This window comes from Manacus candei, unplaced genomic scaffold (assembly GCF_025592945.1).
Source record: "Manacus candei isolate 608988 ecotype Guabito, Panama unplaced genomic scaffold, ASM2559294v1 h1tg000024l, whole genome shotgun sequence".
NCBI lineage: Eukaryota > Metazoa > Chordata > Aves > Passeriformes > Pipridae > Manacus > Manacus candei.
The window spans coordinates 7,031,988-7,044,866 of NW_026138072.1; the positions used below are offsets into that span (position 1 = coordinate 7,031,988).

Below are 12,879 nucleotides of genomic sequence, written 5' to 3' on the forward strand. Positions count from 1 at the left end.
GAACAAATAGCGCAAGTTTTACACTGTCTGTGGCACAAGCAGAACTTTTAAAGATCCAGTTTACTTCCCAGGTAAAGGATGTGGCAAGGACTGTTATAGGCACGTGTGCATGCAGGGAAGGGGGAATCCAGAGCAGGAGAGGAGCTATGATGCAGAAGCAAAAGAGAAAAAGGCAAATGCTGATTACAGTATAAGTGGTTATGCTCCCTTTAACTTTATAGCCCTTTGGAAACATGACCTTTTAAATTAAAAGACTAACTGGCCATTAATTACTTCCCAAATCTTTTACTCTGGAGTTGTTTTATCTCATGAATGCTTACAGTTAGCAGCCACAGCTATGAAATACTGGTTTGCATCCTTTTTTTCTATTAGGCAATACTGCTAACCCTTCACAACAAGAACTATTAGAGCAGATTTGCTAGTCTAATAGCAGGCCACATCCAATATACTCTTTTCATTCCAAACTCAGTCTCTCTTTTTCCAAGTCTTCCTGCTCCTCCTCAGCAATGAAGATTAAGGAAAGCAACGCTCTTGCAACAATTATATTGAAGTGTCTTTACCAAAACAGCAGCATGTTGCCTCCAGGAAGCAGTATTCATTTCTTTCATTGGCCAAACTTTATTTAATATCAGTTGCTCCGTAGCAATTTTCAACAGGAAGTAATAGTAGATTTATTCTCAAAAACATTTATTTAATTTTCTTCAACTTTAGAAAGCATTCTTTACTTGTCACTGAAAACACGTGTTTGCTGGCTTGCTTAAAACTGTGCAACTTGGGGGAAAAAAAGGGCTCCGGTGTCCCTGAAGCTGTGTAGAAAATAATTTCAGTTTCTGTCTCACCTCCACAGGTTTCCAGCCATCTTCTCCCTTGCACTGACTTCCCTCTGGAAAGACCTTATACATCATTCGCAATTTTTCTCATATTCCTATATAAAGACTTCTATAATTTATCATAGCCAATTCAAGGTAGTAGGTTCTCAGGAACTCTAATCCTTCTGGTTTCGCAAATCTTATTCAATATATTGTAACACTATAGATTTTATTTCCTCTCATATATCTTGCATAACATTATTCCCTCTTGTAAAGCCCAATAAACTCAATAAGCCCAATTTATTTAGGACCTATTCCCAGAGATAAAATCCCTATCTATTCACCTCTATTAGTATTCAGCCCTGCAGGAATTTAACTATCCTGTTTTAAAAAAAACATATTAAATTTTTATTTTTGTTTTCATTGTTAATACTGCTTATGCTCCACAGCTCAATAATATTGTGTTTTTAATAGCACAAGGAAAGGGAAAGTAACACAATTCACTTTTCTAACATTTGGAGTGAGCAACACGCATCAGCATAGGAATATTCTGCAAATTTGCAAGCTAGGAATCATGTCTCTTGCTTTATTTACTCCCACTTAATTTATTTTAGGAGTTGAGCATTTTTTAATGACAGAGGTAGAGACTGAACTGTAAATAATTTCAAAAATACCTTCATGAACTACTTCCCAAAGGACTGATACCCATTGTTAAGCTAGCACTTAAGCGAGTATTAAAAGCAACAAAATAGAAGAAAGAATAAAAGAAGACAGTAATTAGTGCATAGTGATATTAAAAATAAATTAATTAAAATCAAGTACTTTTTCAAATGACAGGTTTCCAAATATTTTTGCCCCTATGGACCAGGAATATCTTTCCAGAAACATCAAGATTGAAACACAAATTTCAGAGAGGATGTGTGAGCATAGAAGTAAACCCAAACCACGGACATGTCAGCTCGCACATTTTAATGGAAGGCCTCCTCATGCTCCACTGCTTTTTTTTTCATGATATTGTGATTCCTGTAGTTTCAAACCAGAGCAGCAAACTACTCTTAAGCATTAAAGAAACTTAAACCCCCCCAAAACTTAAGTACATAAAAAAGGTAGGTAAATACAAGACCACAGCAACACTGAAATTAACTTGAGATTACTGAGCATTTGAAACAACTCTGGGAATTAGTTCTCTATCTACAGTGGTTTCTTTATAGCATTTTTTTTTAAATCCCAAAAGAATATTAAAAACTTTCAGTTATCAGAATGACTTTGATTAATTTAATCAGTATCATGAAAGCTGTTAAGATATTTAAACTATTTTAAGATACCAAAGCCCTAGGGTATCCAGGTTCATTTAAAGTGCATTAGTAATAAAGCAGTTTAACATCACTGCACACTATATTCCCAAATCCTGACATGAAACCCTGCACAACATATTGCAAGCAGACAAAAAGCATATTCATTTCCCCTTATAAAGGCCTCAAGCAATAATTCAAGCATAGCGATAAAGACCAGAGACTATGGCAGCAGTTGCTACATTTCTTTTTCATTAGGCTGTCTTCTCCCTCTTTATCTGCAGGGCTTACATGGGAAAGAACAGCTTTTAAAGACCACCACCCCACTTTAAAGTTAAACAAAAATAAAATTAAACCCCCATACCAGCTCCTTCTGAAAGAATAAGAAGTGTGCCGGCAGTTTTTAGTTTCAGTAAAACAGTAGTTTGGTTAACATTCCAAGCTTTTAGAGCTGTAACACACCAGAGATGCCAGAGTTCACTCATATGATTAGCAAAATTGACACTTGTGTGCTGTAAGTCACTTCTCGTTCATGAAAGCCCCTACAGATCACGAATATTCTTACACTGTTTCTGAAATCTTCATAAAACAACTCTTGATAAAAATGAAGTTGCATGGGAAATGGCAAATCTTACCCCAGTGACACTAAAAAACACAGCAATGACTGTGTGCTATGATACAAGAAATTCCTGTAGTAGCATCTGTTTTTCCTTCACATAAAGTATGAGACAACTTAAGTTCCTTAGGTGAAAAAATGAATTATTTGTCACTTACATTTTAGGTCATTTTAAGCTACTGAATACAAAGAGAGGTATTGCTGTAGCTTCTTGGAGCTTCTTCCAGCATAAGGTTAGGGAAAGGGGCGGGAAGCAAGTGAGGAAAGCAAATATTCTAAGAGCACTTCCCAGACATTTATGGCAGAAGAGTCAGCTCTATCCACTGTGGTGCCATTTTTCATCAAGCAAAAACAGCTCTGAACAACATACAGAATTTAGAGACAGAAGACAGTCATATCTCTAATAAATACCATTTCAACTTCCTCTAACCTAAATTTCACCTGTTTGATTCTAATACCAATCAACAACACCTGGACAGGTAAAACAAGATTTTGAGTCTCAAATTTGTATCTTCCAGTAAATTTACTGAAATCTATTGTCCCTCTCACCAAATACAACAAGTTCTTCAAACTATTAGTAATTGTGCACTTTACGAACATACTTAATCCAAATTCTACTGAATTTAAAAATTATTTTTCTTGAAATACACAAAATCCCTACTTTTTCATATTCAATTTGCTCCATACTCAAAATCAATCCCTCTTCAGTGACCACTGCAGCCATTGGAGCTCCCAGCACGGAGTCATGATACCAGGCATCTGGTATCTTCTACAGACACTATCAGGGCAGGGAAAGCCTGAGCCCCCCTCAAGCATCCTGCTACCTCTGCCTGGCTCCACAGAGGAGAAGCTGCAGTCCACAGCCAGTGGCTAGCTAGTAACACCCTTCCTTCCCTGTGAGAACTCCACCAGATAAATGAGTCCAAACTGCCTTTTCTATAATGAAATCAGCTATAGAGGGACCATCTGTGCACTTCAGCTCCTTGAGGAAACAAGATGTATGTGGCCCCATGGATGGATGCACAAGATCACAACTAAAAGCAGCTAAACTAAGTTGGCAAGATAAATACTATATTCATGGAAATCTTAAGATATGGGTCCTTTTTAGGCTGTGCTTGGCCACATATCAGCAGCCCATGGAGGCAGAACCTCAGACATGAGCTCACTTCACTAACAATCATGGAACCCACGTAGAAGAGACTTTATGGAAACTCCAGGTGGAGCTCACACCTCCCCCAAGGAGTTGGGCCACAAGGCAAACACCAGAGGTCAAGGTGCCATGAGCTCCACAAATGCTAAACCTCCAGGTGACATTGCACACAACCCAAGCTCACCAGTCAGAGCTCCTCCAAGGCTTCCTCTTCTGAGCTGTCTCCCATCTTCACTCAACTGCCTCTTAAATTTAGGAGACTTTCCAAGTCCAGAAGATACTTCAGGACTGCTGGATTTTCGGAAAGGCATAGGTGGGGGGGACAATATGTGATCAAGCTGAAAGAAACAGAAAAAAAATACGTAACTATACTGTTGAAATGCTTACCTTCATTGAAAGAAAAATCTAAGTTACCTTCAACTAAAGATTATGACAGCATTTGGCAAAAAAAAATAGTATTCATAAAGACCTTAGGTAATTAATTTGCTAACTGGAATGAAAAATTTAGCAAGTGCAAGACTTGTGCTGGCTGTGTAAGAAAGTCATCCTCCTCTTGTACAGTTCACACCACCTCCAACCACACGCTAACACAAGGAGCACTTTCTGCAGGTACAAGGTACAAGGGATTATACTTCAGCTTACTCAACCTTCCATAAAGCAGTCTTTTCGCAGTTGTGAACCACTCAACCTTGAAACCTCTTTGATCAGCTCATCAAACGTTTTTCTTTGTCAATTTCTCCCCAGTCCCTTGTGAGCAGTCACTAGATGGCACTGCACTACCAACAAAAGGCAAACCACAGCCCAGTCCAGGGAAATACTAATGAACAGATTTATCAATGCCAGTGGGGAAAAAAAATTGAATTATCCTGTTTATAAAGCATTCATTTACACTGACTTTGAAATACGTGGAAATATAGATCCTCATTCTTCAAATTGTGTTCCTGTCATCATTCTCACACAACATTCTATCTGCTTGGTTTTGACAATACATTTCATGTCTCAACATTTCATTAAATTCACAAAAACAAGACGAAAAGCATGTGAGCAAATACAGGGAAAGAATGAAAAAGCAGAGACACAAGTATGCAAAGCAGAAAAAGTTTTACAATCATCCTTCACCCTAAACTGCTGCAGTTGCATGGGATCCCTATTTTGCAGATCATTCAAATGTTTTTCTGTATCATTCAAACCATGATTCTTACTACAATTTTTTAGGAAGCAAAACACATCAAAGTCTTTTAGATTTTTACAATTCATGTACGAAGACTTATTGGCCAGAAAACCTACAGCCCACCCGCATTCCCAACTGCTTCATCCTCGTTGTTCGCTAAAAGGAAAGAATCAAGATCACCAGAAACACTGATGAAGATGCACAGCAAAGCCCATTTTTGCTTACAGTTAATCCCGAAGCAATGCACTGTCTTCCCTACGAAGCATTTTGAATCCCAAGTTCATAGTTCCCTATGTATTTAATATTTCAGGTTAGTTAGTGTTTTGTTTAATTAGGGTTTTCTTTTAGGGGTTTCATCAAATCTGCATATTATTGAAGTGTTTGCAGATATATACACTTCTAAAGCACAAAGAAACACAAATAATTTCTGAATCTGCTTCTTCAGCATAGTAAGACTCATTCATGTTCAAAACAGACACTAAAGTAACTAATTCACTCAGAGCCTATGCCTTTAGCAATATCCTAAACTGGATGGTTTTGGGGTCAGAAAGAATATTGAATTAACCATTGTTACTATTTCTCTTCCACAAACACAGGCATATCAAATACATAAATACAAATATTTGTATTTACAACCTCTAAGATACCTCAAAAGGTGAATTTACAAACTAAGTCAAAATCAGTCATTTAAAAAGGAAGTGACTGAAAACAGCTGACTTCTAAAAAAACATTATTTTGACAGTCTTTCATGTAAGTCTAAAAGCAAATGCTTAAATTGCTCACGGATTGATGGGTGGCAGAGATTGCTCAGTGCTGGACTCCAAATTACTCCAAGCATCTGATGATGACATGATCCTATCAAGGCTTTAGGTGAGTTACTGGCAAAAATTCATGTTCTTTTTTAAAACAGATTCACACTTCAAAGTAACAAACCACATTTTAAATGTCTGTTTTCCTGGCATAAGGTTCATGAAGATTTTAAACAACAAAAAGAAAAAAAAAAAAATCAACAAATGCATTAAGCTCCTTACTCATTAGCACTTAAGTCATCACAACAGTATTTAGCACCTTCCACCCTCTCATCTTGTCCCTTATAAACAGGTATTCAACCTCTATGATTGTTCAAGTCACTCCCACAATGAATGGACTGCTGTATTCCACAACATGCAGTCTAATTACAAAATTCATTATTTCCAATTAAGCCGTGCTCCATATTTTCACAGCTTTCAGGGTTTCAGAAGAAGCTTTAAGATGGTGCTAACAGTAAAGAGCAGCACAGTACAATCCAGGTCTTCAACTCATAATTAAGATACTTTATCCCAGCTTCAGAAATGTATGATGTTTGAAAGTTAAGACAGTTTAAATATTAGCCCCCATTATCTCTTGCAATGCCTTGACAGCATTCTCTCACAAAGGTACCTCCTCGATGTTAAGTGACTCTACCACAACAAAAATTTCTGTTTGGTATGATTCCAGCACCACTTTGGGCACACAGGTTCTCAACAACACAAACTTTTTCAAGGGCTTGCATGGAAATGGAGACCCTCAGATGGAGACTGGGTCTTGGCCACTGGGACAGAAGCTACCAGCCAGGAGGAAGTAGTTTCAACCCAATGTCAAAGGACCATGCCTGAGATACTACATAAGGAGCCTCCTGGGAACAGCACTGGGGAGGAAAGAAAGACAAAAGAGGGGAGACATCCTTCCCACCAATGTTCTTCAACAAGATGTCCTCAGTCTGAAAGTTGGTATGCAATCCTCCGACATAAAAAATATCGCAATGAAATGCAATTTCTGAAGTTTTCCATTATTAAATACACCAGGGTGAAATTCAGACTCTGTTGAAGGAGAACATGATTTTATTATATGGAGATAACAATACAAAAGTTAGCATTCTTGCATATGACAAATTAAGGACTAAAATATTACAGCTATATATTAAGTTTCACCAAGGGTTTCTCAAGGGCAGAAGTTCATTTTAATAAAGGAACAGTCAAATTCAATACAGTAGATGACATTTACCCAGATCTGTCAGCTTAGTTTCAGCTGGACGTAGAGAACCCTATTTCATCACCTGAAGCAACTATACTAAAAGACATTTATAAGGTCTAATGTTACAAAGAAACAATATGGAAATACGAAATTTAGCATTTTCATTTTGATGGCCAATTCTTGCTTTGCAGAAACAATTACACATATATCAACAAAGCATTTCTGGAAGCTACCCAAAGGCTCGCTCACTTTTGCTTCCAAGGGCAAAAAACCCCCCTATGGGCAGGTACAATGTGTATTTGATGGAAGTCTGTACATTGTAACTGATACCGTAGCAGAACCAGAAGAGTAGACAAGGATATACCTTTTAGTAGCCTTGACGTAACAGCTCTGGATGTCTCGGAAATACGAGGGAAATGGATTGCACAAAGTAGCCAGACTTACAAGTTTCCTCTAAATAACGTCTCATGTTACTCTCAAGTAGACAGCTATATGTCCCAGAACTAGAGGGGGCATATAGCCCCCATTCAGATCTCACTTCAAGCAAAAATCTTTGCAGATGAGGAGGCTTTCTGCCCTCAACAGAATGGCCTTCCCCTCCTGCCAGGCACAGCATTCAAGTACATGTAAGGAAACCAACTAAGAATGTTAGATCCTGCTTTCTTGGAACCCAAACCCAATTCTGAAGAAGTATAACATGTTACATATTCAAATCCCACAAAGTGGTTAATTCAGTCAAAGAAACGCTACAATCATTCAGTAAGGAGATTATATCATATTTAAATCTATCAGTAATAGCAAGACCTATTCAAACGTAGTAATTCTTATTTGAAAAACCTCCTAGAAACCTGAACACTATTAAAGTTCAGGTTGTGTGTCTTACGAGGTACAGATTGGACATTGCTGTCCACAACACAACATCAAAGCAAGTATCTTGAGGATTGGGGTCAGCTGAAATTCTAACAGAGATATTTTAAATAATTCTACTTAAGCGGCTTCTACACAGCACTCAGTTTTGCCCAGCCACAATCATCACTCTAGTGGTATTTACCTCATGCTTACTAGTTATATGGACACGTGCTGATGTTGGGTGGCACAGAAATGCAACAGGATAACCAGAGTTTGATTGGTTGCACCTTTTCTATCAGTGAAACTTGCTTGACAGCAAGTTGCAAGAAATAGAATAGCTGTATCCCTGCAGGCAGTTTCCAACAGACAGACAGTCATGTTATACATTCAAGTTCTCACTATCACACGCTCTGCCCACTGTCTTATTACTGCACTCAGCCTACAAACACACACTTCTCTCAACACTCTTTTAAAAGAAATGTTTGTGACCTAAGGAGCAATGGGGTAACAGAGGGAGTTTTTTTCAGCTAAAAAATGAAAACAATGAAAAATTAGAACTATGAAAATAAGAGTATTTGGCTGCCCTGTATCTAAAGTATAAGGAGGTTAAGTTAGCCATACAGTTTATACAGGCTGCTTAGAGAGAGATTTTAATCAGTATACATCTCACCACCAGTCTTTGCTGTTAATATTCAAAATGCATGGATAGTTAACTTATTTAAAACACTCCCTCCCCCAACATTAAATACTGAATAATACTTTCTCGACAAAGGCACTTTGAAAGACAGAAATACGTGGCAAATTCCAAGCTATGAACATACTGTTCTACAACATTCATTTCTTCCAATCCATTTTTCTATATATTTAATAAAAAAATCTGCCTGATTTTGTCATAAGTATGATGAATTTCTACAGAAGCACTGTAAAATTTAGGAGATAACACCTTCCACAAAACCCTACTTGTTCCCTTCCCTCCTTCCCATGAACCTTACAAAAAGGGACAGAATTATTAGAGGAGAATGGTTTAAAATGGTTTAAAAGTGACATAGAACAGAATCATCAAAATATCCTTACCATAGACTTCTAGATGTAGATTTAGAGATCCTATAGAATCATGGATGGAATCTGAGTGACAGTCTCCTCCAGTTATACAGGAATCAATTTGCCCTCAAACATTTTTTTACTATATTTTGAAGCTACTTATTTTCTGTGTCAACAGAATCAGCTACATTCCTCTAAAGAAAATTATTCTCACACTGTACTTGCCAAGGACTTTTAACAGCTCATCTATTCAGAAAGGATTATATTAGTATTTTTTGAAAACCCTCAATAGCATTAAATCCACCTGCTTACCATGATGTGTTTATTCTTCAGCTTGAATGAATTCTCTTTATGAAGATTAAGGACATGACAACTGATTCAAAATAAGACCTCAAATCAGAGTTTAGGAGTACAATTTCAGCCGAGTACATAATGAGGTGTGAGGCAGTTAGAAAGAAAATGAATTTCAGGAGAAAAAATTCAGGGTACAGGAAGGTGAATGAAGCTAAGAGAACACAATCACACTGACAACACCAGGATAACGGAAATAAGTTGTTCCAAGCTGCTGAGATTTGTTGCAACATGGGAGTGGTTTTTTCCAATAAAAATTGAAATGAGAACTGAACTCATCTGAGTCACTCCACTTTTTCTTAAAATATCCACTATAGTTTTACTGTCCAAAATACTTCATCCCCAACCTCCCCCAATTGCTCCACAGGCAGTATTTCTACTTCTCACAGAAACTGGGAAATACCAGTCAAGTATTCAGTCTTATAAATATGAACAAAGATGTTCCATTAAGCAATTTTATTTCTTCGTCCTGAATGCTGCACAATTTCACTCTACCTCAGATCATGTTGTATATGCATATTAAATTCTAAAGCTTCCATAAAAAGGCTGTGAGCTGTCACCCATTTTAAGCCTCCCCCAGTCAGGCACCAATCCAAAGGAGAGATATATCACCTGAAAACTCTTGCATATAGTGCACCAAAAGTAGGAAATATCTAGTACACTTTTACTAATTAGGTGGTTTTTTTCATTAACAACCAGAAGTCCCAAAATAAAATTCCACTAATAAGTATGTTGTCGAGAAATGTCACAGATGTTTAAAAAAGTGAGAAGGAAAGTGTCACACTCCAGTCCTAGGCAGATAAAAGTATAGAAGCCTCTCTGATGGTGTTCAGTAAAAACTCTCATCTTTGTAAAGTTAAATGTTTAATAGGAACGTGGCTTCACAAGCCTAACGAATTCCTCTTGTCTCTTACATCTGCAAATGTAACATTTGCCACTAAATAAGGTTTTACGCTCTGTGTTGAAGGAAAAGGCTGAGGCAGAAAAGGTATTGTTTACAGGCAGATTTGCTGATCATTCATACAGCAACACTCAATTTACACATGAATATAACCTGCAACTGGCACTGCAAACACATCCTTACCAAGGTAAAGAGAAAAAACTCATAGTAAAGCTCGGTGATTCACAAAGAATCACTTCTAACCATTTTATTTATTCATTTTATATCCCACATATAAACAGAAACACAATGCTTATAACTAAAGTCACTGTTCACAATTGTCAAGTTTATTATGCTGAACATATGTTGTCATCTAAATAAAAAGAATCAGCAAACAAAGTCCATGATGCTTCTCTATAGCATGTTCTTACCTATCATATTCTAGGTAGTAAAGAAATATTTTAAGAATTCTTCTAAGGATCAACAGAGACAAAACCACATTCTTTTGCTACTACTTCACACTCATTCTAGAATACAAATCTGCCTTTAAAACAGTTGCATTTTTCTTCAAAACAAATCTGATGCCTGGTCAATTAAAAACAAATAAATACAAGTCAGATGAACATGAAGAATCTGCTACAGCTATGTTAAAAAAAAAAAAGATCAGCTTGCATCCAATGCTTTTTTAGAAACATATTTACACATGATTGCACAGAAAATGAAGCACAGCCTTCACAGTATTCTACAAGGCCAAGAAGTGGCCTATAAATATGCATGCAGTCTGCTGTTTTAGCCAATTGTTACTTTACCCTGGTTGAGATGGAACAGTTTTGTCAGCTCTGACGCAGTCCTTGAAGGCCTCCTGTGTGCTGCCTCTGTACACACAGACTGAGAGACAGATTGCTCCCTTTCCAGGAAACAAAGGAAGCAACACTGTTGAAGACACTGCCTCAACAATTCAGCCTGCCCTCAGTCTCCTCGGATTTACTCACTTGGCTTAGATAAACATTAAAATACTAAAAAATAGCAGGTTCTGCAGACCTCATATAAGGCCTTAAAACAAGATCAAAAACTAGAATGCACTTCTAAATAAATACAGTTCAACCCATGGTTAAAGGTGACCACACAGGGCACTTTCCTTACTGGTAGCATCAAGACTTTCTTTTTTTTCTGAGTCATACAGGTGTCTTCTCAGGAATGCTAAGGTACTTCTGAAACAAAAAGATCGTTTCCAAACTAGGGGAAACTGTCAGCACTCACAAAAAGCAAGAGAAGTCAAAGCATCACAACAGGCTGCTAGCCAGGGTGAAGCTGTAGCAGGGTCAGCCCACTAGGAATGACACAGAGGGACCAGACTCACCATAGCAGTTTCTGTGAGGAAGTCTGTTCAAAAAGTTAATCCAAAAAAGCAAGAAAAGAGAGTAGCTCTGCTGCAAGTGTATCATCTGGGAAAAAAAAAAATCCTCCTTTCTGTGGTAAGCTCTTCTGAGCACTGCCCAGGCATCAGGAAGCACGCTCATGTTTTACCTTCACTTCTAGTTTTAAAAGAGGTCTGACAAAGGAAGTTAAAAAAAGAAAACCCACACTTTGCTGCCCAGATGTGCAGCAGTGCATGCTACCACTATGCAGCAGGAAGGATACTCCCTTCCTGTCCCTGTCCTGCTGGCCATCTTGGCAGGAAAAAGTGTTTCGCAGTGTTGAAATTTGACATGACTACTGCCACATCTGCCTGTTGCAAGTGACCCAGTGAGCAGTCAGAAGGCAGCAAGAGAAAGCCAACAAAAATCAGCTTAAGCTTCAGTTTGAGAGGAAATCAGGACACAACCCAACCACAAATCCGGTGGGCGGCTCCTGGGTTCTGGGAAACACCTTTGCTGGGGCAAAGGGACAACAGCTGGAAACAAGCAGGAGGAGAAAAGCTACACACACAACATTTCAGACATGATGCAACACTGCAGGTTTAAGGTGTAGGCATCGACACAAGTGCTTCAGCACTCCTGGTCCTTCCAGCAGGTCCACATACGCCAAAGAGCAGCAGTGGCTGACCCCTGCTGTGTCCCCACAAAGAAATAACTTGGCAGGGCATGGAAGAGTGAGTTGCAAAAGTCCTAACACAAAGCATTGTTGTTTTGTTTTCCCTGGTTTATCTACTTTAAGAAGTGGAAGAGAACAAAGACAACCAAGTTTTCAGCTGAAACACTACGAACCAAATGTCAACAAGTGAAAATAAAAGTTATCAACATTGTGCATCACTGAAAAACAATTACATGATAAAGTGCTATTTTCTTATCTTCCCTTGGATAAAGCCACCTCTTTGGCAGCTTGTGGTTTTTAATCTTCTAAGGCTGTATTCATTTTCTTACTATCGTATGCAGATCTATTAGTAGCATTAGCACTGCTACGCACTATATTCTGCTGTAGATAAAAATATTAAACTAGCCACACCATTTCCTTAATTTCTTAATGAAAGCAGAAATTAGCTACACAGCAAACTGAAAAGAACTTTGATATTTTTAGACATGACAGGCAAAATTTTCATCCTTAATTATTTTAATGATCCATTTTACAGCTTAAGAAATCCACGACAAATGCATGGAAATACGTATTTACGCTCCATGAATGTGAAGGCATCCACAAAATGCACACCAATTTTTATGTATATGTATGCTGCTCATACACAGATTTTTAAGAAAGATTTTTTTCTAGCTCTTTAACTAGGACGAAAATT

At 37.8% G+C, this 12,879-nt stretch overlaps 1 protein-coding gene across 2 annotated transcripts in view; it reads right to left on the reverse strand.

Annotated features, from left to right (window-relative positions):
* Positions 1-12,879, reverse strand: part of MAST4 (microtubule associated serine/threonine kinase family member 4) — a 292,441-nt gene that overhangs the window by 229,752 nt on the left and 49,810 nt on the right. For both annotated transcript variants that reach the window (XM_051788337.1, XM_051788338.1), the window contains one exon: positions 4,052-4,205. In XM_051788337.1, coding sequence (XP_051644297.1) covers positions 4,052-4,205 — 154 coding nt within the window. Of the gene's footprint in view, positions 1-4,051; positions 4,206-12,879 lie in introns of those variants that run through there.